Here is a 26,164-nt window from a genome sequence, read left to right as displayed (position 1 = left end):
TACAAGGACTCCTGGGTTGGTGGCTGCTTCATTATTGTCACCTTTATCATTGTAATTGTGGTGATGCTGCTGCTGCTGCTTTGTTTTATTGTTGTGATTTTTATGATGTTCTAAGACCAGAAATAATTAATTTTCTTGTTCTAGACACCTCCAAAAGATGGGTTTGCCATTGCCAATGTTCAACCAGTTACAAGCAGGTCTCCAGGGGAAAAGCAGTCTCCTGCATCAGCTTTCCGGTCCTCTTCCTCTTTGAGGAAGAAGACTCACACAGCGGAGAAAGAACTCCCACCCTGGCGATCCTCTGATAAGCATCCAACTGATATCATTCGCTTCAATTATCTGGACAACTGTGACCCCATTGAGCAAATCTGGCAAGGGTGAGAAGCTCTATGCTCTTCTCTATTTATTTGCTGTTAGAAACAATTTGCTGGCACTTAATTATATGACAAGAGGAAAATAGAATTTACTGTGAAATGCAAATACCTTTCAATACATAGAAGCAAAAAGTAATTGAAAGGTAAATAAACCACTATTGGCAAGTTTACCCTGTTCATTTGGATTTGTTTGCATCTTGTAGCTATAATGACTTAATGTTATAGCTTCTTTTAATATTTAAGACTTCAAATTTCAGTCTAGCACCATAGAGTTTGTTCTGGTCTTTTCCTTTTTCATATTTGCACCTCCCTTCTCTGACAGTGAGAAATCGGGCTCTCATATTTATTTATACAAGTTATATATACACATATATGAGTTTGATTATATATTATATGTACATATATAATTTATATAAAAATTCTATACTATGTAATATATATACACATTTACAAAAACAGTATATATTTACTTACAAATTCAGAAAGGAGGGGATCCCTGGGTGGCTCAGTGGTTTAACACCTGCCTACAGCCCAGGGCATGATCCTGGAGGCCCGGGATCGAGTCCCACATCGGGCTCCCTGCATGGAGCCTGCTTCTCCCTCTGCTTGTGTCTCTGTCTCTCTCTCTCCTGTGTGTGTGTCTCTTATGAATAAATAAATAAAATCTTAAAAAAAACAAATTCAGAAAGGAATTTCAATATAACTAACCCATTTCATTATTAAAACAACTCTGCTGAGACACCTGGGTGGCTCAGTTGGTTAAACTTCTGTTTTCAGCTCAGGTCATGATTCTGGGATCCTAGGATCAATCCCCACATCTTTGTCAGGCTCCCTGCTCAGTGGGGAGTCTGCTTCTCCCTCTCCCTCTGCTGCTCCCACTGCTTGTGCTCACTCTCTGTGTCATATAAATAAATAAAATCCTAAGAAAAAAATCTAACTAGAATTCAATATTTGTTTATAATTCTTTTTGATTTTAGTCTGAGGACATATATTCATAATACTGTGTTCCAAAGTTATATGGGTTCTTTTTTAAAAATATTTTATTTATTTATTCATGAGAGATACAGAGAGAGAGAGGCAGAGACATAGGCAAAGGGAGAAGCAGGCTCCCTGCAAGGAGTCCAATGTGGGACTCCATCCCAGACTCAAGGATCATGCCCTGAGCTGAAGGCAGAGGCTCAACCGCTGAGCCACCCAGGCGTCTCTGGGTTCTTTTTTTAAAATATCTCCTTTTACTATGAGTGTAGGTATGTTACATTGTTCTAAAGTTAAAACTATATAAAAATATACAAGAAGTGCACAAAAGATATACTCACATCCTCATCTCTTCTACTCCACTCTTACCCTGTTGTCTTTTCCACCCCCATTCCCACTAACAAATCTCATTATTTTACCATTTTTCAATTATACGATTGGCAAAAGCTTTAAAAGTTTGACAGTACTTTCTGTTCGTAAGGCTGTGGGCAAACAGCCTCATACATTGCAGGTGGGAAGATAAATTAGCATAACCTTATGGAGGGGTGTTTGACAGTTATCTAGCAAAAATACGTATGCATTTACATTTTGACCCCCAAATCCCACTTTTAGGAATCAACCTTGAAAATATGGAAAGAATATTTGTGCAGGGGTTTTACTGCAGGATTGTTTACAACTTTTAAATATTGTGAATAACTTAAATTTTCCTACATAGTGTCTGTTGAATAAACTATGTATGGTCCATTTACACAGTGGTAAACTAGGCAACAGTAGAAATGAGGAAGCGCTCTATGAACTGATAAGGAGTGAGAGGGTAGGTTGTTAAGTCAGAAAAGCAAATTTTAAGAGAGTATCTATAGTTGCCACCCATTGTACAGAAAGAGGAAAAAGTAAAAAAATATAAATCTGTATCTGTATATACATACGTATGTTTATTTGTTGATAGACACACATATGTGCATGTATATAGGAAACACATATGTCCATGTTTTCAGAAGATATTTCAACAGATTAACATCAGGGCAGCATAAGATGGTGGCAGTATACAAGCTCTGGTGCCATATTACTTGGGTTCAAATCCAGACTCCCACACTTCTAATGTGATCCTGGGGAGTTCCTTAACTTCTACACCTATAAAATGGCAGTAAGTAATATCTAACTCATAGGATCCCTGTGAGGTAATCCTCATGTATGTGAAATGCTTATGATAGTGCCTGACACATAGTAAGTAAATACCTCTTTTGTAGGATAGTTTCTAAAATTATATTATTTGGGTAATAAAAGAAAGGATATTTGATGTAATGAGCACTGGGTGTTATATAAGACAGATGAATCACTGACCTCTACCTCTGAAACTAATAATACATTTATGTTAATTAATTGAATTAAAAAAATTTTTTTTAAAAAGAAAGAGTAATTCCAGAAAGTTTGGTGACTTGGGGACATTCAGATTACATGTGTATTTTCAGGACTATTGGAGTCCTTTTGGAGGTGAGATGAGAGTGGTATCCCTAACTAGGCAAGAATTGAACTCTTTGAGCATGCAGACCATGTCTTACTCATTTTTATATCACCACTGATTAGCTTTGCAATACTCATTAAATGATTTTGAGAGAAGTATAGCCTTTGAATTCATGAACTTTAAATCTATCTAGTTGTATCAGAAAAAGCCTAATTAGTTTGCTGGTAATTTAGAAAATATTGGGCAGAAAAAAAAAAGATACAATCAAAGCTTAAAAGACATTCTGCCATTTATATTAAAGTAGATGGAGAAGAAAGAATATATGTATATATTCATAAATATCTATACATAAAATATCTCTGGAATATACACAATAATACACTTGCCTTCAAGGAAGAGAACAGTAAGTTGGAGACAAGGATAGATAGGACAAATTTCACTGCACATCCTTTTGAACTCTTGAATTTTGAATCATTGTGAATGTATTGACTGTGTATTGATCAATATATCCATGAAGATAATATTTAAGAGTATGTATATGGCCCTTAGTCTGAACTATGGTGGTAAATAAAAGAGAGGCAAATTTAGATACCCAGACATATGTATGGTACATTAAGTGCTATTGTCCTGAGTTTTCTGTGAAACTCAAATACTTTTTGTGAAAAGCAATAATTACATTAAACGTTAATGTATTGAACGTCCAATTAAAAGTCAGACATTATCAGAACAGGTAAAAAGGCAAGAACCAACTGTATATATTTTACAAGAGACACACCCTAAATTTAAAGACACAAATAAGTTTAAAAATGAAGTGATGCGGGATTCCTGGATGGCTCAGCGGTTCAGTGCCTGCCTTTGGCCCAGGGCATGATCCCAGGGTCCTGGGATCGAGTCCTGCGTCGGCCTCCCGGCATGGAGCCTGCTTCTTCTCCCTCTGCCTGTGTCTCTGCCTCTCTCTTTTTCTCTATGTCTATCATGAATAAATAAATAAAATCTTAAAAATAAATAAAAATAAATAAAAATGAAGTGATGGAAAAAGATGTACCATGCAAAGAAATAAGCATACGAAGGCTAGAATGGCCATTAACATCAAATAAAATAGACATTAAGATAAAGTATTACCAAAGATAAAGGGCAGCACTTCATAATAATATAAATATTAACTAAACGAAAACATGTAACTGTTATAAATGCATATGTACCTAATTACAAAGCCTCAAAGAGCATAAGACAAAAATTGACAGCTTTAAAAAGATAGACAATTCCACAAACACATTTTTTTTAAGTGCATGTGCTATATTCACCGACATAGACCAGATGCTTGGACTCTTCGAAGAGTCAGTGCCGTGGGGAAAAAAAAAAAAGTGGGGAAAATATTCTAACATAAGAGACATAACCAAATACAGTTTGAATCTAGATAGAATTCTAATATTTCAAAAAAGAAGGCATTCTTGGGACAATTGCAGAAATTTGAATATGGACTGAATATTAAATGATAATAAAGAATTACTGTTCGTTTTCCAAAATATCATGATACTAATGTGGTTGAGGAGGCAAATGTCTTTATCTTAGGAGATGAATATTGAAGTATTTAGGGGTGAAATGTCTGTAATTTATATTCCTGTGGTGTAGCAAAAAATACATACCTGCACATATATGTGGCCTGTGCATGTATACATATGTATACATATGTATATATAGAGAGAAAGCAAAAATAACTGAATGTCACTAATTGTTGAATCTAGTTGGAGAGTGTATGGGTGATTACTGTGCTATTCTTTCAACTATTTTGTATGTTTGAAACTTCTTAATTAAAAGTTGGGAGAAAGTTTTGCAAATTAAGCAACAAGAAATATTTGGGCAAAGCTGATCTTTTAAATATAATTTTTATAATGGAAATAAATATATGTAAGAGTAGAGAGAATACAACCACTTGTAACCATCAGCTAGCATTAATAGTTTTGAATTCATGACCAATCTGGTTTCATTTATCCTTCACCCACTCTGCCCTTCCCCTAGGTCACCTTGGAGACAAACCTAAATGTCATTATTTCATTCATATATATTTCAATAAATGCCTATCCTCAAAAGATAAACTCTTTCTAAAAATCATGATATATCACATTGAAATCAATAGATGACTCCACAATATAATCAATCAAATATCAAGTCAGTTTTGAGGTATCTTTGAATGTCTCATAAATAGTATTTTTAAACAGTTGGTTTATTTAATCAAGTTCCACACAAAGTCTGTGGATTGTATTTAGTCCATGTGTCACTTAAATATTTTTTGGATCTATAGGCTTACCCTCTGTCTTTTTCTCTCCCTTGTAATTTGTTTGTTATAGAGATCAACCTGTAGAACTTTTCACATTCTCAATTTTGCTGATTGTACTCCCAATATGCAGCTTAACATGTTCCTCTGTCTCCTGTACTTGGCCATACTGGTAGTCAGATCTCGAGGCTGGAGTATATAAGATCATGTACTTCTATCATGAGGCACATAACTTCTGGTTGTCTCTTTTTTGGGTGTAATGTTAGTGGTTTTGAGGACCATTGCCTAGGTCCATTACTACAGGTAAACTTTTTTAGAAAGCACTAAATGATAAATATGTTAGGCTTTACAGGACGTCACTCTGTCACAACTGCTCTGCCATTGTAGCCTGAAAATAGTTAAAGACAATATGCAAGAAATAAGCATGAGTATGTCCCAATATAGCTTTATTTACAAAAACAGGCACTGGGCCAAGTTGGCCTCAGAGTTATAGTTTGCTGATCCTTGCTTTTTTTTTTTTTTTAATTTTTTATTATAGTCATAGAGAGAGAGAGAGAGGCAGAGACACAGGCGGAGGGAGAAGCAGGCTCCATGCACCGGGAGCCTGATGTGGGATTCGATCCCGGGTCTCCAGGATCGCGCCCTGGGCCAAAGGCAGGCGCCAAACCGCTGCGCCACCCAGGGATCCCCTGATCCTTGCTTTATCCAAATATATATGATAGTTTTAGAAAATCAATACTAATAAGATTCAAACAATAGGATTACTAAAAACAGTTTAAGATTTCTTTGCCTGTGTTTTTGTCCTTATGTTCTACTAAGAATATTCAAATTACTGTGTTAAAGTCCCTAGTTCCTCAGTGTAGTAATACAACCAATTCCAGAGACAAGATTGTTTCTTTTTTTGTTCATTTTGTTCTTTTTTTTAAAGATTTTATTTATTTATTCATGAGACACACACACACACACAGAGGGGCGGAGGGCAGAGACACAGGCAGAGGGAGAAGCAGGCTCCATGCAGGGAGCCCGACATGGGACTAGATCCCGGATCTCCAGGATCAGGCCCTGGGCTGAAGGTGGCACTAAACCGCTGAGCCACCCCGACTGCCCTTTCATTTTGTTCTTAAATTTTGGGGATTTTGTCCCTTTGAGAAAAATTGAAGATTCCAAAGTCAGATATATAAAACAAAGTATATTTGGAAAAGTCTAGCTTCTGTTCGTACTCCTCCATACTGTTCTTTGTTCTTGATTGGATCACATGAGAATCCTACTTATAGGTAACCAGTTTTCAAAATGTTATGCTACAGTCCTTCCATTTTTAAATATTTTTTTATTATTATTATTTATTTATGATAGTCATACAGAGAGAGAGAGAGAGGCAGAGACACAGGCAGAGGGAGAAGCAGACTCCACGCACCGGGAGCCCGACGTGGGATTCGATCCGGGGTCTCCAGGATCGCGCCCTGGGCCAAAGGCAGGCGCCAAGCCGCTGCGCCACCCAGGGATCCCCAGTCCTTCCATTTTTAAAAATATTTCTTTATTTTTATTTTTTTAAGATTTTATTTATTTATTCATGAAAGACACAGAGAGAAAGGCAGAGACATAGGCAGAGGGAGAAGCAGGCTCCAGGCAGGGAGCCTAGTGTGGGACTCTATCCTGAGACCGTGGATCACACCCTGAGCCAAGGGCAGGTGCTCAACTGCTGAACCACCCAGGCATCCCATATTTCTTTATTTTTAAGTTTTTATTAATTGGGGCACCTGGGTGCCTCAGTGGTTGAGTGCCTGCCTTAGGCTCAGGTCGTTATCCCGGAGTCCCACATTGGGCTCCCAGGAGGGAGCCTACTTCTCCCTCTGCCTCCTATGTCTCTGCCTCTCTCTGTGTGTCTCTCATGGATAAGTAAATAAAATCTTTTAAAAAAGAAAAAAAGAAAAGAAAGAGTGTGTGAGAGAGCACAAGCGGAGTGAGGGACAGGGGGAGAAGCAGACTCCCTGCTGATCAGGGAGCCCAATGCCAGGTTGATCCCATGACCCTGGGATCATGACCTGAGCCTCAGGCAGACGCTTAACCAACTGAGCCACCCAGGTGCCCCTAGTCCTTCCATTCGACAAAATTTAAGCAAATACATCTGTTTCTGAAATAAAATACACACAACGCGTACCATTTTATTCACCTTTCTTTTTTCATATAACAGTATATCCTGGAGATCACCCCACAGCTGTATGTAGAAATACCGTGCTTTCCTTTTTGCTGTGCTCCATTGCATGGATTTGCCAGAGTTTATTCAACCAGTTTTCTAGTGATATTATATTTGGCTCCTTTCCAGTTGAATGAAGACAATCATTTAAACCACAGGAACAACAAAATCAAACAGACAAATAGCTATACAAATTTAGAGTGATTGTTTGTAATGTGCTAATGACTTTGAATTTACAGGAGGAGGAAAAGACATGAAATGAACCCAGATTTCAGTCGACAGTCACGTGATAAGAAAAATAAATTGCAGGACAGATCTAGGCTAAGAAAAGCGCAGTCACTGGTAAGTATTGCTTATAAAAGCTTCTGTACCATAATGTTTATGAAAATTGCTAGATCTCTAATCCTATTTGTGAAATGAAATTTGTTTGTTTTGTTTTTTTAATCAGAATCATCAAGTGGTGATTTAAATTCTAGTCTCTGACTGACAAGCTATGTGACCCGGAAGACATCCTTTATTTAATTTCTCTAAGCGTCTATTTAAAAAAATATATATTTGAGTATAGTTGACATACAGTATTGCATTAGTTTCAGGTGTACAACATTGTAATTCAACATCTCTATACATTATGCTCTGCTCACCACAAGTAGAGCTAACATCTGTCATCACACAACACTATCATAATATCTGTGACTGTATTTCCTATGTGCTACTTTTTATTCCCATGAGACTCTAAGTCTCTATTTTCTCATCTATTTAAAAAAAACAAAACTGGGGACCCTTCAATGGCTCAGTCAGTTAAGCCTCTGCCTTCAGCTCAGGTCATCCTAGGGTCCTGGGATCAAGCCCTGCCTTGGGCTTCCTGCTCAGCAAAGAACCTGCTTCTCCCTCTCTTGCTGTTGCTCCTCCTCTTGTGCTCTCTGTGTCAAATAAATAAATAAAATAAATAAAATCTTAAAAAAAAAAACCTGGATGAACTGAAGTATATGAATCTGCTGTGAAAAAGTATACAATATAAAGGGAACATTATTATCATTGATTCTTTCTTCTGCTGTGAGTCCTTTGGGGTGAGGGAGAATGGGCTATAGAGATTTCTCTATAGAAATTACTTACCTCTAGGGGCCCCTGGGTGTCTGCCTACTACTCAGGTCAAGATCCCAGGGTCCTGGGAGCTCCCACATCGAGCTCTCTGATCAGAGGGGAATCTGCTTTCCCTTTTTCTCTCTCCCCACTCATGCTCTCTCTCCCTCACTCACTCTCTCAAATAAAGAAATAAAATCTTAAAAAAAAAAAAGAAAAGAAATTACTAACTGATAGAGTGAAGGTTCAACTTACCTAAGAAAAAAGGTATACTTTCCATAGTTTTCCTGTTACCAGTGGAGCATGATTATAAAAGTGCACTTCAAGTCACTTCAGAAAAAATGAATTAGGAACTTTTCCTTCCCTAATTAAAAAATAGCTAATTGACTACCTAATAAAGTCAGTGATTGTGACTAGGGAGCATTATTATTTCATAGCAGAGTTTTCCAAATTGTGGTTCCGTACACCCAGTGGATCCCTCTCAGCCCATATGAGAGTCTTTGGAGCAAAGTAGAAAAGAATAAGGGTGGAATAAAAAGTTCATTTTAGTAGTAAAGATTTAGAAATAAGCTGAAGATACACACTCAAGGAAAATTAATATAAAATAGATGTCAATTGGGAGAGGAATAAGTATGTACTTATGAATAAATCACTTTTAGAGCTCTGCTTTAAAGCTATTACTTTCTGTTTAAATGTATTTTCAAGTGTTATGTTTCAAAAAAAGAGAGAGAGAGAGCTTTTTAAAATGAGCTTTTTAAAAAATAGGGCAGTCTGTATTGAGGGGCCAATTTTGTTGGACTGGATGAGGTTTATAACAGACATATGTACAGATGCCCAAGGGAATGGAGAAGCTGAACGCAGAGCAGTAAAATTGTCAGTGAAAACGATTAATTGAGAAAAATAACTTTATGAGGCTTATCACACAGGCCATTTAGGCACGCTTCTGCCCAGTTTCCCAGCCCTTTCTAGGCCAGGAGTAGAAGAGAAATCCAGGGGAGAGCTGGGAATTTAAAGGACGATAAAAGTTGATGGTTGATGTATGCTTACAAATTATCAGCACAGTCAAACATTTCTCTGGCTTGAAACACAAGACAAAATAAAAGGCTACACAGAAGCCTTCCCCAGGGGCTTTTGACATTAACCATCTGTCACACACTAGAAGGGTTTGCGTACATTAAAAAATTCATTATATTTATAAACTTTAAAAGTTGTGCTCATTAAGGGAGACCAGTACAAATTAGACAACGAGAGAGAATGGTGAAGCCATTAATAAAATGAAGTGTGCAGTTGTATTGATGTACTTGTATTGTTTATGTAAATATACTAATTATAATCACTATTTATGCTTGGTAGTTTTGATAAGGAGCATAAGGCATCATTAAACCCTCCAGAAGCGTGCTAGGATCATTCTCTCGGTAAGGATGCCTGTGACAAGCCTGGTTGTGTGGGGCCGCGAGGCAGCGTGTGGCTCAGGCCCGCTCTCCACGTGGTGGCAGTTTGCCCTCACTGTGGGCCACCTAGCTCAGAGGAAATAAGCAACCTCCTCAGTAATGCAAGACAGTTGTGAAAATTAGGAAATGCTGGATGTGGGACCTGAGAGAAGAGAAAATGGGTTTTGAGGAAATTCAATTAGGGGACAGGAAAGAAAGGAGCAGAACTCTAGACTTGCCACTGCAGAGAGGGTGGTAGACGCAGCCTGGTGCCATGGCAATGGAGACAACACCATGTTCATTCAATAGAAAGTTCTCACATCCTTTAGATAGGTGTATGTATGGAGATATGTAGGAGGAACTGGGCATACAGGTGAGCGGCAAAATTCAGGGGAACACATTATAAAGGTAAGGATGAGAAGAACAGACCCTCAAAGCCGCCCAGAAGGTACCTGAGACCTGAACACTGAGAATTCATTCCTTGGCCCCTGTAAGCAGAAAATACTTGGATACTTGGCAAAGGTAGAGCTTCATGAAATGGAATGATTGGAACAGAAAAAAAGCCTGGGAGCATGAAAGTACAGAGAAAAATTCCTTAAGCCATCTCTCCAGGACTGTGGGCATCAGGCCACTGAGACCCAGCTTCTTCATTCTTTGCCTATCGTGACTTACAGCTTTCAGATGTGAGAGGGGGATGCCTGGGTGGCTCTGCCTTTGGATCGAAGGTGGTGCGATCCCAGGGTCCTGGGATTGAGTCCCGCATCGGGCTTCCCACAGGGAGCCTGCTTCTCCCTCTGTCTGTGTCTCTGTCTTTCTCTGTGTGTCTCTCATGAATAAATAAAATAAAATCTTTAAAAAAATAAAACAAAAAAACAATGTGAGAGATGTCTTTAGAAAGAGAAACCTGTTTGGGGAAACAGGTTCAAATCCAAACAGTGAGCTTGTGATGTTTTCTATTATTTTAAATGGGCTTTGGTTTTCAAAATCATCCCCTTAGGGTAAAAGGGTACCTACCTGATTGCCTCTTAATGCTTTTAATTCTAAAGCTGCCTCTTTAAAAAAAAAAAAAAAGATTATCTATCTAGATATCTAGATATCTATCTATCTATCTAACAGAGAGCAAGAGCACAAGCAGGCAGAGCTGCAGGTAGAGGGAAAGGGAGAAGGAGGCTTCCCGCTGAGCGGAGGGCCTGATACAGGGCTTGATCCCAGGACCTCAGCCAAAGGCAGACACTTAACCACTGAGCCACCCAGGCCACCCTAAAGCTGCTTCTTTTTTTAAAAAAAAAAATATTTTATTTATTTATTCATGAGAGACACAGAGGGCAGGGACACAGGCAGAGGGAGAAGCAGGCTCCATGCAGGGAGCCCAACGTGGGACTCGATCCCAGGACCCCAACCTGAGCTGAAGGTGGTGCTAAACCACTGAGCCACTCAGGAACCCTATAGCTGCCTCTTTCCAGCTACTTCATTTAAACCACCTTTGGTGTGAATCCTTGATAGAAGATGCGAATAAAGCCTAGACCTGATCACTAACGCTTTACAATTTTGAAGACCATTTATTAAAATTAGATACATATCAAGAAAGGTCCATTACTCTTCATTATTAAAATAAAATTCCATACAGGACAAAGCAATTGAAAAATATAAACACTACCACAGTATAGCAAGTACTACCATCTTAATTAAACTTCAGGAAATTTCCCATCTTGTATAAAGACATAGAAAAAAAGTTGTTTTTCATCTCAAAAGCCAGACCCACACTGCCTGTTCAGGAAGGGGAAGGTGGGAGCTGTCTCCCTGTGGGAAAGCCTTGAAGAGCTTGTGAGGAGGGATGCCTTCTTGAGGGCATCCTGTAGCTGAGATGCTACAGGCACCTGGACTTCAGAGGAGGGGAAAACCTGCTCTGTAGGAGATTAAGGAAGTTTGTTGTTTCTCCTCCTGCTTGGGAATGGGAAGGTGGAGGGTAGGAGAGAAAGAAGTGGTGGAGAAAGAGCTAGCCAGGTGGAGAGAAGCTCAGACATGTAGGGGAGTGGGGCTAGGACCCATTCTGATTGAATTTATTTGCTGTTGCTGGGATGTCCACCCCACCTTCCAGTAAATTCTCAATTTACACATGAAAGATCTCAAAAGTCTAGAAGACCACGAAAACAAAAGCCCCTGGGACAATTCACAAAAAACCCAAAGGTGGGTTTTGGACTTGCCCAGACCTGGAGGTAGACTTAGAGGATCCTGCCTGACATCTTGTTTCATCTCTTTTTTTTTTTCTTTTTCCTACCAAGTGAAGTATAAAAACCTTTAATATCTTTTATCTCACTTTGAACTTTTGCTTGGAGATTAGAAGTCTTCACTTTCTAGGTTCTGATTTGGCCACAGATTTCAAAAAGCTTGCTGTTTCAGGGCATTCACCTAAATCCAAGTAACAAAAGCCTCTAATTGCCTGCTTACTCTAATTGCTTTAGATAAGACCTTATCGTTTTCTGTGCTCTGCTAATTCCAGCCTCTGCACTTACCTTCTTCAACACTTTCCAAGATAACTTGATTCTTAGTATTCTAAGAATACTAAAGGTTTTTAAAATGCTTCTGCAAGCTTCCTCACCTTTTTCTTTCTCACCTTCTCTGAGTCAGAAGAGGAGGAAAAAAAGAATAGACTCTAAATCGATACCTGATTCTTGTCATGGAAAGAACAATGGTTTAAGAATCAGAAAACCCAGAGTTCTGGCCTCCACTCTATAATTAACTGGCGATGAGTTTTCATTTTCCCATTTATGAAATGAGAGTTTGGATTCCAACATCTTTAAAATCCATACCAGCCTACAGTCTGGAGCAGTGGGACCTCACAGTCCCCTATAAATGTTCTCTCCCCACTCTCTTCTGATACCTGAGGGACACAGCTGAAGCTCAAGTGACTTCTTTTTTTTTTTTTTTTTAAGATTTTGTTTATTTATTCATGAGAGACACAGATAGAGAGAGAGGCAGAGACACAGGCAGAGGGAGAAGCAGGCTCCATGCAGGGAGCCCGATGCAGGACTCCATCCCGGGACTCCAGGATCAGACCCTGGGCCGAAGGCGGTACCAAACCGCTGAGCCACCCAGGGATCCCTCAAGTGACTTTATATAAAATTTCAGAAAGAATCCATCACACTCGTGAATCTGATTATCAATCAATCAAAACCGGTTTCTGTCTCTGTCTTTTACTTGGAGCTTTAGAAAATACATTTGATTCTAAACAGAAGTATTTACCAAACAATTGTATGCTCTGGTTTCCTGTGGGCAGTCTTTAATAGATTTCTTTAGAATTCTGATGACTCCCCGGTATTTGTTTTCTAACATATATTTGGTTTGGATGTATAGAACTAGAAATCTCTACAGAAGAGATTTTAAATCATTTACCTCCAGCAGTGAAATTCCTGAGAATTCCATTTGAAATGCAGAGTATGAAAGAACATGGGCGGACACTTGGGTGGCTCAGTTGGCTGGGCATCTGCCTTCAGCTCATGTTGTGATCCTGGGGTCATGGGATCAAGTCCCACATTCTCCTGCTTCTCTTTCTGCTTCTCTCTCAAATGAATAAGTAAAATCTTTATTTAAAAAAAAAAAAAAAAAAAAGGAGGGACGCCTGGGTGGCTCAGCGGTTGAGCACCTTCCTTCAGCCCAGGACATGACCCTGGAGTCCTGGGATGGAGTCCCACATCGGGCTCCCTGCATGGACCCTGCTTCTCCCTCTGCCTGTGTCTCTGCCTCTCTCTCTCTCTCTCTGTGTGTGTCTCTCATGAGTAAATAAATAAAATTAAAAAAAAAAAAGAAAGAAAGAAAGAAAGAACATGGGCTTTGCAGTCAGACAGACTTGAGCTCTTTTACTAAATGTTGTGACTTTGGATAAGTTACTAGACCTTTCCGAGCCTTCATTTTTTTCATCTGTAAAATGGGAATAATGATTCCTCCCTTGCAGGATTGTGATTTGGGCCACTTATTAACCTCTGGGACGCTCTGTTTCCTCATAGGCAAAATGGAGTTAGTAGTAATGACACTAACCTCACAAAGTTGGGAGGGGGGATGTAAAGCATTTAGCATAGGCCTTGCTCAAAGAAGCAGTCAGTAAATAGCTAGCAATAACCAAGGTCTAAATCCCACCATAGCACAGCCTGAGGCCGCAGGAGGGAGAGCACTGATGATAAGAAGCTATAGCAAGAGAGGTCAGCCGGGCAGCCAGGGGTCCTTGGCACGAGTCTCTAACCTGTGAAATAAGCTTATTTTTCTTGCTTTTACTTTTGGTTCCCCTCAGTTTTCTTTATCTCCCTTTGTCTTTTCTTCCTCTCACAGTTTCCACTATATGAAAAATGGTTGCATCCGTAGTTATATATTGAAATGTGAGCCACGTATTTCTTTTTTCCTGCATGGTCTCTGTACAGTCTTGTGCCTACACATATGTTCATGCACTCATTCCTCATCAGTGTTGGGTTTTTTATTCCACACTCAGGCTGAACAGAGCACACGTGTTGAACTCAGTGCTGTAAATTCTGTACTACACACACTCCACTGCTTGTCAATTACAATATTAGTGGTTGTTAATTTTTGATACCCAAGAGAAGAAAGGACCTAATTGCTAACAATCCTGGGGGCAAAATTAACTCTCAGGCAGGACCACTATTTAGAATCTGCATTTATCCTTTACCTCTAAGAGAGCATAGTTTTCTTGTTCTGTCTTGTTATCTCTTGTTTTATGATGCTATGTATAATGAATTACCCTGGTATATCCAACAGGAATGACTCTACCTACTTCTCTTTCACTGAATATTTAGAATGTGGCATCATGGCTACTCCTTTTTAAGAGTTACATACAAAATATTTGACACAAATTGGCTTCTCTTTGGGATCTACATTGTTTGTGAGTTATGTAATATTATTAGTTACATACATGTTAGTTATGACAGATATTTAATCACTGTTACTTCTGGGGTTTTAAAAATATATGAGCTGGCTGGCTGGCTGAATCAGTAGAGCATGTGATTCTTGACCTCAGGGTTGTGAGTTTAAGCCCCACTTTAGAACCAGGGCTTGCTTACAAAAATTATATATATATATAATAATTTTTATTATATATATAATACACATATGTGTATGTGTGTATGTGTATTATATATATATATAATTTTGTAATATAGTATTTCACCACAAACTACAGTAGAAGCCAATTTTCTAAGACATAGCTGTTTAGAAATCCGAGTTCACGATCATTGCTAACAAATAACCCTTTGAACTTCATGGCCTGTGCACATTTTGCAACATATTCCTGCCTTCCTTCATTTGGGAGGCCTATTGGTGCCATCACATAGTCTTGGATTTAAATTTAAAACCCGGCCTAGGGTTGCTTAGCCTTCCTTCGCAGCTCACAGCTTTACCCCAAGATTACTTAAAAGATAAACCAACAACAAAGACAGACCTGTGGCTTCTTTAAAATTCTGTTGATGATTTTTCCCCAACATGTTCCCTCTGTTTCTCACAGAAGCAGAGTGAGCTAGGAAGAAAAGGGAACACCTCCTCCATAGTGTTGACCAAAGCAGGGGCCCCCTTGAAGACTGACCACACAGGTCTGGGCAGCAACCTGGGATCCTAAGCAGACAAGAGAACAGCAGGGATCCTCCTCTCAGAATTACCAGATTGAAAAATCGAGGGAGCAGCCCCATCCTAGAGATTAAGCAAAAGTTGAAGTGAAGCCAGGATGAGTAGTCATTCCTTTTAAAATCTCTTCCAAAAGGAAACCCCTCTAGGTGGGTTTATCCCCATCAGTGACCCTTACTTATTGCTCAGTCCCCAACCTGTGTTGAGGCAATTTATAGGAATGAGTTGAAGCTGACTAAAACAAACACTTCAGATTTTAAAATGATTTTCAAACACAATAGTCCATATTTATATGTAGTACTACCATATTACTCTTGAATTAAGTGTCATAAAATGTTGAGGGTAGATATTTAAAAGGGGGGAAGTGGGTAAAATCTACAGAGTGAAGATTGTCACCTTCTTTACCTTACTTTACCATATCACAGGCTTGAGAAGATTACATGAAATAATGTCACCTGAGTGGCTCAGTCAGTTCAGCATCCGACTCTTGATCTCAGGTCATGATCTCAGGGTGGTGAGTTCAAGCCCTGAGTCGGGCTCCATGCTGGGTGTAAAGCCTACTTAAAAAAAAATTAAAAATTTCCCCGAATAGCCAGGGGAATATTAAAAAAGAAAACCAGAGCCAGGGACATCACAATGCTAGATTTCAGGTTATACTACAAAGCTGTGATCATCAAGACAGTGTGGTACTGGCACAAAAACAGACCCATAGATCAATGGAACAGAATAGAGAATCCAGAAATGGGTCCTCAACTCTATGGTCAACTAATATTCGACAAAGCAGGAAAGACCATCCACTGGAAAAAAGTCGCTTAAATGGTGCTGGGAAAATTGGACCGCCACATGCAGAAGAATGAAACTAGACCATTCTTTTACACCATACACAAAGATAAACTCAAAATGGATGAAATATCTAAATGTGAGACAAGAACCCATCAAAATCCTAGAGGAGAACACAGGCAACACCCTTTTTTGAACTTGGCCACAGCAACTTCTTGCAAGATACATCTGTGAAGGCAAGGGAAACAAAAGCAAATATGAATTATTGGAACTTAATCAAGATAAAAAGCTTCTGCACAGCAAAGGAAACAGTCAACAAAACTAAAAGACAACCTACAGAATGGGAGAAGATATTTGCAAATGACATATCAGATAAAGGGCTAGTATCCAAGATCTATAAAGAACTTATTAGGGACACCTGGGTAGCTCAGTGGTTGAGTGTCTGCCTTCAGCCCAGGACATGATCCTGGAGTCCGGGATCAAGTCCCACATTGAGCTCCCTGCATGGAGTCTGCTTCTCCCTCTGCCTGTGTCTCTGCCTCTCTCTGTGTCTCTCATGAGTAAATAAACAAAATCTTAAAAAAAAAAAAAAGAACTTATTAAACTCAACAGCAAAGAAACAAACAATCCAATCATGAAATGGGCAAAAGACATGAACAGAAATCTCACAGAGGAAGACATAGACATGGCCAACAAGCACATGAGAAAATGCTCCGCATCACTTGCCATCAAATCAAAACCACAAATACCACCTCACACCAGTGAGAATGGTGAAAGTTAACAAGACAGGAAACAACAAATGTTGGAGAGGATGTGGAGAAAGGGGTACCCCTCTTGCTCGATTGGTGGGAATGTGAACTGGTACAGCCACTCTGGAAAACTGTGTGGAGGTTCCTCAGAGTTAAAAATAGAACTGCCCTATGACCCAGCAATTGCACTGCTGGGTATTTACCCCAAAGATACAGATGCAACGAAATGGCAGGACACCTGCACCCCAATGTTTATAGCAGCAATGTCCACAATAGCCAAACTGTGGAAGGAGCCTTGGTGTCCATCGAAAGATGAATGGATAAAGAAGATGTGGTTTATGTATACAATGGAATATTACTCAGCCATTCGAAACGACAAATACCCACCATTTGCTTCAATGTGGATGGGACTGGAGGGTATTATGCTGAGTGAATTAAGTCAATCAGAGAAGGACAAACATTATATGGTCTCGTTCATTTGGGGAATATAAAAAATTAGTGAAAGGGAATAAAGGGGAAAGGAAAGAAAATGAGTGGAAATATCAGTAAGGATGACAGAACATGAGAGACTCCTAACTCTGGGAAACAAACAAGGAGTGTAAATGTCAGTGAGGGTGACAAAACATGAGAGACACCTAACTCTGGGAAATGAACAAGGGGTAGTGGAAGGGGAAGTGGGCGGGCGGTTGGGGTGACTGGGTGATGGGCACTGAGGGGGGCACTTGGTGGGATGAGCACTGGGTGTTATGCTATATGTTGGCAAATTGAATTCCAATAAAAAAAAAGAAACAAACAGGGGTAGTGGAAGGGGAAGTGGGGGGGGGGGGGGTTGGGGTGACTGGGTGACGGGCACAGAGTGGGGCACTTCATGGAATGAGCACTGGGTGATATGCTATATGTTGGCAAATTGAACTCCAATAACAAAAATAATTTTAAAAAATTAAAAATTTAACACATTAAAAAAAAGAAATAATAAATGTATGGCATTTTTTTAATGTATGGCATTAAAACAATGCCCAGCAATCAGATATTTGCAATTGGGGCTGGTGGGGTGGTATTTCTAGAAGAGTGATTGGCACACTTCAGGGACTATCATTATTGTTACTCTATTTATCTCTTTTCCATATCCACATAATCATTTACCTAATCTATTCTTTTATGTGCATTTATCCAATAGTGTTGTATCAGTGATCATTTGCAAATTTTTGCAAATAACATGAATGGAGAATCAGAAAATGAAATTCACTGGGGAGTGACAGATACAGGGATATATTCAAGCTGGTATAACACAAGTTATTCCAGGTGATAGCCCTTCTTGGGCCTTCACCTGCTGTAGGGTCCTACTCCTTCTTGGGACGCTCAGCCTCAATAGCCTCTCCCCATTCTCACTCTTCTGTGCCTAATAAAATGACCATCCAGCCTGAAGATAGGAATTTTCTATTCCTACTTCAATGTCCACTTGCAAGGTGCTTTCAGCCACTGCCCTGAAATGAAAGAGGAATCATTGGTCCATTTATTCACTTATGCCACAAGTACTTTACAGGTGCAAGAGTGGGTGCTAGGGACACAACTATAACAAGATACAGTCCCTGCCTTCCAGGTGCTACATGCTGGAGGAGGAAAGCTTCCTGTCAAGGAAGGGTGTCTCCTAGGTGTCTGGGTTGGGCAATTGTGTTAATGCTCATGCCACCCACTGAGACTGGAAATGCAGCAGGACATGCTAGGTGTGAGGTACCCGTGGGACAACAAGTATATGTATTCAGAAGAGAGCTGAATTTATGACCCAAGAGTTCAGGAGAGACAGTGGGGCAAAAGATATAAATCTAGCAGTTGAAGACATAGGCACTGATTGCCTAGGAGGTGGGCCTGGAGAATTCTATTGTGTAAAGCATGGCCTTATATTTCTCTTCTATGTCCTTGCATTTAAAGACATGCTGACACCAATTGGTGATATTATTGAGTAAATATTTCTAGAAAAAAAACAATAAAGGGGCACCTTGCTGCCTTAGTTGGTAGAGCACATGACTCTTGACCTCGAGGTTATAGGTTCAAGCCCCACATTGAGTGTAGAAGTTATTTAAAAATGAAATCTTTAGGGATCCCTGGGTGGCTCAGTGGTTTAGTGCCTGCCTTCAGCCCAGGGCGTGATCCTGGAGTCCTGGGATCTAGTCCCACATCTGGCTCCCTGCATGGAGCCTGCTTCTCCCTCTGCCTGTGTCTCTGCCTCTCTCTCTCTCTCTCTTTCTCTGTGTCTCTCATGAATAAATAAAATCTTAAGAAAAAATAAAATAAAATCTTTAAAAGAAAAGGAAACAGTAAGATCAACAGTGAGAAAAATAAATTTATTTATTTATTTATTTATTTATTTATTTATTTATAGCTCACATGAGCAGTGAGGGGCAGAGGGAGAGAAAGAGAATGTCAAGCAGACTCTGCGCTGAGCTCAGAGCCTGATGTTGGGGCTTGATCCCATGACCCTGAGATCATGACCTGAGCTGAAATCAGAAGTGAGACACTTAACCAACTGAGGCACTCAGAAACCCTGAGAAAAATAATTATAGATGGTCCCTGCCTCTCAGTGGTTTAACTTATCACTTTTTCAGCTTTATGATGGTACAAAAGCAGTACACATTCAGTAAAAACCATACTTTGAGATTTGGATTTTGATCTTTTCCCAGGCTAGTGATAGGCAGTATGACACTCTCATCTCATGATGCAGGTTGGTGGCAACTGCAGCTCCAGTCAGTCACACAGTCACAAGAGTAAACAACTGATACACTTAAAACCAGTCTGTACCCACAGAACCATTCTGCTTCTCACTTTTGGTACAATATTCAATACATTACATGAGCTATTCCATACTTTATCATAAAATTGACTTTGTGTTTGATGATTTTGCCCACCTGTAGGCCAACGTAAGTGTCCTGAGCATGTTTAACGTAGGCTAGGCTGAGCTATAATGGTCAGTAGATTAGGTATATTAAGTGCCTTTTTTACTTAAAATATTTTTAATTCATGATGTGTTTATCAGGACATAACCCCATCATAGGTTGAGAAAGATCTGTAGGCTGGTTCCATCCTTCTTTGTGGGAATAGTAAGGAAAAGCTATAACAGATACACCTGCACATAAGTAAACATAATTTATAACAACATTGCTTGTAAGAGCAACCCCATCCTACTGGGATTTTTATGGAGGCTCCATCATGGAGGCATGATCAATTATCAAGTCCATTTCTAGCCCCTCTCCCCTCTCCAGAGGATGGTGAGTGGGGCTGAAAATTCTAAGCTTCTAATAATGGCTTGGGCTTTCTGGTAATCAGCCCCTATCCAGGAGCCCATCCAGAGTCACCTCAATAGAAAAAAAAGATACTCCTAAGTGCTCTTATCACTTAGGAAATTACAAGGGTTTGAGGAGCTTCGTGCCAGGAACATGAGACCAAGACTAATATGTATTCTTCTATTATCTCATACCCAGTGTTAGCATACAAGAAATTCCCAGTTATTTCAACAAGATCATCAGATGCTTTAGATCAATATCTGAGACTGTCAGATTTATACCTTTTTTATGTAACCTCCCCATGTTTTCCTCTTAAATCTTATCTTTTCTCTTGTAATGATGGACATTAAAGCCTTAAAATGAAAAGGGTCTGCAAATTTGTTTTCAGAGACAGAAAGAAAGGGTGGATGTAACAAGATGATTTTCCCAGAGCCCATCTTAGAGGGAAGAGAAACCCAACAGTCTGGATAGGTGGTGACAATTACCAAGGGTGGGGGGCGTCTGTGTGTGGGGGGGTAGGGTGAATCCCTGCAACCTGTCTTGGCTAAAAAGGAGATCTTGAGAGGAACCTGCCTGAGCATGTGAACTCCCCACCCTCCCACCCCCACCCCGGGGGGACTTAGGAAAAAGGGGTTCCTCAAATGCAGTGATAAATCAGCTTTGCAAAGTAATAGGATTAAATTCAAAACTGTTACAGGTGATGTGTGACTAGCCCGTGCTTGTATCCTAGAGAGCTAAGCCTTTTCTTCATTCAACAGGTATTATTCTATTTTTATTGTTACTAAGATAGCACAAAGGGAACACCTCTGTTTGTTCTCTTACCTTAGGTTGATCTTAAAACAACACCAAAAATGCTTACTGTACACTGATCTTGAAACAACCCTGAAAGCTTCAAAGGAGGGAAGATTATTTGCACCCATTTCTTCCACCTTTTCCTCTCCAATTCTAACAACTTGCTACATTTAATCCCAGCTTTGCCTACTTTTTCCCAGAAAAATCATCAGTGAACTATGGATATACTATAGGAACCCGTAGATTCATTGAAGTATAAGATCCCAGCTTTGTTCTCAGAGTTTGCGGTTTTGTCAGGGGACAAATGATTATAGTCAAGAGTGAATGCTAATGTCCAAGAACATATGTTCAATGCCAAGTCCATAATAATGACTTCCAGAATCCAGCTGAGGCAGAAATCCCTGAGGGTCAAGAAACTCAAGCTTCTTGGAGAAGGTGGACCTCAAAGGACAGGTTAGATTTAAATAAAGAATAGAGTATGTGAAGCTGGTATAGGGTGTGAGGTAAGACCAGTCTGTTTGGGGCATCTTTGTGGAATAATGAGGGACCCAGTTCCCTGGACAAGAGGACAGGAGACAACAGTCATTGGATGAAGCGGTTTCTGATTCAGTGAAAGTCTAAAGTAGGATTTCCCCAGATTAATGGAAACCCTGTGTGTTTCGAACATATCCAGTAGAGCATGAGAAGGATATAATACATGATCTGATGGTTGGGACATGCCAGCTGGATATGGAATCATGGGACCAAGATTGTGTTCAGGGAAAGTTACAGTATCTGCATATCTGTCCCACTTCCTTATGTCTCTCTGTACAGTAGGGGCCAATGTTAAGAGTGAACTTACAAAAAAAAAAAAGTGAACTTACAAGAGTCCATCGCTTATGCTCCCTGCAAGCTCAGCTTGTGATCTTTCTTTCTCTTGTCGTCTCCAACTTTCCTTCTTCCCTTTCCTGCTCCCGGCCAGATGTCCAGGAGAAATCCTTTCTCGCTGTGAGTTTTGGTTGGAATGTCAACCTGCAACATTTTCCTTTTTAGAGTGAAGGTGTGCATGTACAAATTAGTTGAGAGTGTAAAATATGGAAACTCTACCAATACTCACCTGGCCTGAGAGCCGCAAGACTCCAGACCTGGCTGACACCTTTTTGCTCTGTGAACTTGAGCTGGCACTTAAATTGCCCGTTCTTGGGTTCCATTTATTTGTAAAATGGAGATGCTAATACTTCCCTACCTACCTTGCAGAATTTTCTTGAGGTTCAAATGAAATTATGGTTGTGAAAGCACTCTGGAGACAAAAAAAACTGATGGTAGCTCAAGGTGAAGATTGCATGGGGGCTAGGGGTGGTGACATTGAGAAAGCCTCAATAAATCCCATCCAGCCCTACAATTTGATAAAGTTGTTTTGTATCATTAAAATAAGTTAACTATATAGCTTCCTCTCTGATGTTTTAGTGGCTGTCACTCAAATGATGTCTTTTTCCTCCCCAGATATCCCTAAGTGCAGAACCCAGCGCCCCTCTACAAGTTCCCACTCATCTTGCTTGGTCTCCTCATTGGTGGGCAGGGCTCCCAGCCACCGAAGCAGCAACGAAAATCCTCATGCAGCATCTTCAGAGGCACTCTGGACTTCAGGCTTTACCCAGCTAGGCTCCTGATACGAAGTCAATTTAGATATGTGAAAGGATTTTGATAGAATGAGTGTTCTACACACTGGAGAGTTGGGTGTTACTTGAGTCCTCTATTAGAAACTTTCAGCTTAGGTACCTACTTGGCAAAGGGAGTTCTCAGTATCTCTATAAAAGGTATTCATGGCATAAGTGCTGATATAGTTACAAACCTAGATACAAATGTGAGGATAGATACCATGGGATTGATAAAGGGACATAGAATAGCTACAGTGGTAATATTGGGTATAGGGGGCAGGGTCCCAGAAGCATACAGACAGCATACACCCAAGGCTACTTGAGCAGTTTAATGAAGGGGCTGTTTCCCATGGTGTCTCACTGGCTAGGGCTGCCATCACAAAATACCACTGTCTTCATCTGTTCCACCTGCTATAACAAAAATACCATCGATGGGTAGCTTATAAACAACATACATTTATTTTCTCACAGTTCTAGAGGCTGGGAGCTCTAAGATCAAGATGTCAGCAGGATTGGTTACTTCTGAGGCCTCTCTCCTTGGCTTGTGAGTGGCCACCTTCTCCTTGTGTCTTCATATGGTCTTCTTCTGGGCAGGTCTGTGTCCTAATCTCTTATTATAAGGATACAAGTCAGAATAGATTAGGGCCTGCCCATATGACCTCATTTAACCTTAATTACCTCTTTGAATACTTCATCTCCAAAGATAGTCACATTCTGAGGTCCTGGGGGTTAAGACTTCAATATAGGAGTTTAGATGGGGGGTTGAGGCTAAGGGGGTGGGATACAATTCAGCCCACAACAACACTGTAGGGAGAAGTAAGAGAATCAAGATGAGATGGTGAAGCACCTAGGAACTAGCAACAGTGGAAGCCTCTATCATCCTGTGGCCTGAAGAGGCAAGACAAGAGGGAAAGGTCCTGTTGTTCCTAGAACCCATGAGAGCTGTAGCCACAGGAGAAGGGCTGCCCAGTGAGATATATACTCTCTGATGGAGGAACATAGTCACTGTTAAAAACAAGGCCTAGCAGGGAAGGGAGAGGGAGAAGTCCCAACCCCTCTCTCCCTACCCCTTGACACTCCAACAGCACTTGCCTCTCATCCAGAAGTCAGAGCACAAAGAAGCCTGGGGAGAAATGTGTCTAGGTGTGGTAGAAGGGGTATTATATGGGTGAGACAGTGAGGAATAACTAGCACAATGGGGCGAAATGTAAAAATTTCTGAAGAAGGAATTATAATTGATATTCAAGCAATGTGAATGGGCTTCAAAGGGTAATTGGAAAACAGAAAATGTTACTTAGCTGCAAAAATATTAGTTATATGTTCTAAACTAAACCACCTACTCATGTAACCATTTCAAGGTCCCAGAAGTTACCATTCTAGGATACTTACTTACCTAGTTAACTATAATGATAGAAAACCAAATGTTTGTCAATCATGTAATGTTGAACACTCATGTTCCTATATTACATACTGTTTTATATATATACACATATTTATATATACTTGTTTTTGAATATATATGTGTATATATATACATATATATACATACTTGTTTTTGAATGGTTCAAAATGATGGCCTGGAAGGATGGCCCAGGATACAGTGGTTTGTGTGCCCAAATGATTGGTATAGGACAAAACATGCCCAACTTACAATTGATTAGTTTGCACCACCCAAGGTGATATTAAACATGACACTGAGGCAGAGAAGAAAAAATATATATACCTGGAATGAGACCTGGTATTCCTCCGATGGGCAAAGCAGATGACTATTAGTTAAGATTACTTCTTCATGAAGGCTGAGCCCTCATGGTCAGCTCCCAGGAGTCAGGGGCAGCTGGGTAGCTGGGAGGCCTACAGCTCCAGGATTCTGCACTGCTTTGTCCCAGTGAGCCCCCTGGATTATGTCAGGATCCAGTCACATCGTGGGCATAAATTTGAATGGGCCAGTCTGGAGTGTGTCTGTGTCTCTTCTGAAATAAACCAGAATCTTCTGGGGCAAGGACCTATCAAGAGAAGGAAGGGCTCGTCTAGTACTAGTGGCTACATCTTGTCTTAAGCTGTAGTTAGGTTATCTATTTCTATAAAACAAACCAGCCCCAAATTTAGTTGCTTACAATAACAGTCTGTCATTCCCTTCATAAATCAGCAGTTTGGGAGCGTTCTGGGGAGGAGCTTGTCTCTGATCCGTACAACATCATCCTCTGAGTCCTCCTGACAGAGGGCTGGAAGATCCAATCCCAAGATGGTCTAGGGACATGGCTGGGAAGTGCATGCTAGCCTTTCACTGGGCGTTCAGCCAGGGATGAGTGCAGGGGCCCCTGCTCCTCTTCATCTGGGCTAGGGTTCTCATAGCATGGGGGCTGGGTTCTACGGACGAGTATCCCAAGAGAGAGACAAGTGGGCTCTGAATCACCTCTTTTGTCCCTAGCCTCAGAAGTTTCTCCATTATGCCCTGATGACCACAGAGCCGTATCCAGTTTCAAGCAGAGCAGGCATAGACTTTACAGAATTGTAAGGTTCTGGAAGAACATGTGGGATAGGAAATATAATTGTGACTATTTTGGAACAGACTGCCTCAGGATGGTTCCCTGTGTGACCCTTACTTGTCATTGGCCACAGCATAGTTATATGAACAAGGCACATCCCCTGTATTAGTCTGCTTGGGCTGCTATAACAAAATACCACTGACTGGGTGGCTTAAACAACAGATATTTATTTTCTCATAGTTTTGGAGGCTGGAAGTCCAAGATCAAGGTGTTGGCACAGTTGGCATCTTGCAAGACCTCTCTTTTGGGGTTACCTCTTCTCTGTGTGCTCATATGCCCTTTCCTTGGTACCTGTGCAGAGAGAGAGAAAGAGAGAGAGAGAGGTTTCTGTGGTTTCTCTTCTTATAAAGACACCAGTCATATGAGATCAGGACCCCACACTTATGGCCTGATTTAACCTTAATTACTTCCTTAGTGGCCTCATCTCCAAATACAGTCACTCTAAGGGTTCAGCCTATGAATTTGCATGGGGATGCAAGCATTGGACTTTTAACATCGCCCAGAGTGATATGAATTAGATGACAATGGAGAAAGATAGATTTGATATTTCTTAATTTGAGAAAACTTGATTGAACTCCAACCTTGTGCCAGACTCTCTGCTAGGCTCTGCTAGGGAAGGTAGGAGGCATCCTGCCTTTAATGGGTTTATAACCCATTTATAGTTTATGAGGGAGACAAAGCAGCCATTAATATAGAGCAGTAGCTGCAAGGAGCACAGGCTGCTACAGCTTTGGGAAGGGACAAATAAACCACTCCACATGGAGCTGCACAAGTGGTGTCCAAGCAGAAATGGAGGAAATGGTATTGAGTAGTAAATAGGAAGTGTGACAGATGAAGCATTTGGGAGAAATGAATAAACCATACAGAGACCCAATGCAAAACTAGGGTGACTGTCATCCTGGTTTGCCCAGGGCTGGCCTGGTCTTAGGGCTGAAGTCCCACATGTAACAACACCTCACTCACTGTGCCT

At 40.3% G+C, this 26,164-nt stretch overlaps 1 protein-coding gene across 7 annotated transcripts in view; it reads left to right on the top strand.

Annotated features, from left to right (window-relative positions):
- The window catches only part of FBXO16 (F-box protein 16), a 78,573-nt gene that overhangs the window by 32,639 nt on the left and 19,770 nt on the right, over positions 1–26,164 (top strand). The window contains exons 6-9 of one of the 7 annotated variants that reach the window (XM_026007852.2): positions 145–377; positions 7,520–7,622; positions 21,973–21,998; positions 22,494–25,521. In XM_026007852.2, the coding sequence (XP_025863637.1) occupies positions 145–377; positions 7,520–7,622; positions 21,973–21,998; positions 22,494–22,503 (372 nt within the window). In that variant the 3' untranslated portion in view covers positions 22,504–25,521. Of the gene's footprint in view, positions 1–144; positions 378–7,519; positions 7,623–7,728; positions 8,320–15,837; positions 15,978–21,972; positions 21,999–22,493; positions 25,522–26,164 lie in introns of those variants that run through there. The other 6 variants (XM_072719576.1, XM_026007850.2, XM_026007851.2 and 3 more) reach the window with 6 other exon arrangements.

Source organism: Vulpes vulpes, chromosome 9 (genome assembly GCF_048418805.1).
Source record: "Vulpes vulpes isolate BD-2025 chromosome 9, VulVul3, whole genome shotgun sequence".
NCBI lineage: Eukaryota > Metazoa > Chordata > Mammalia > Carnivora > Canidae > Vulpes > Vulpes vulpes.
Note: the sequence above shows the minus strand (reverse complement) of the source record. Positions and strands in the feature narration are given on the sequence as shown.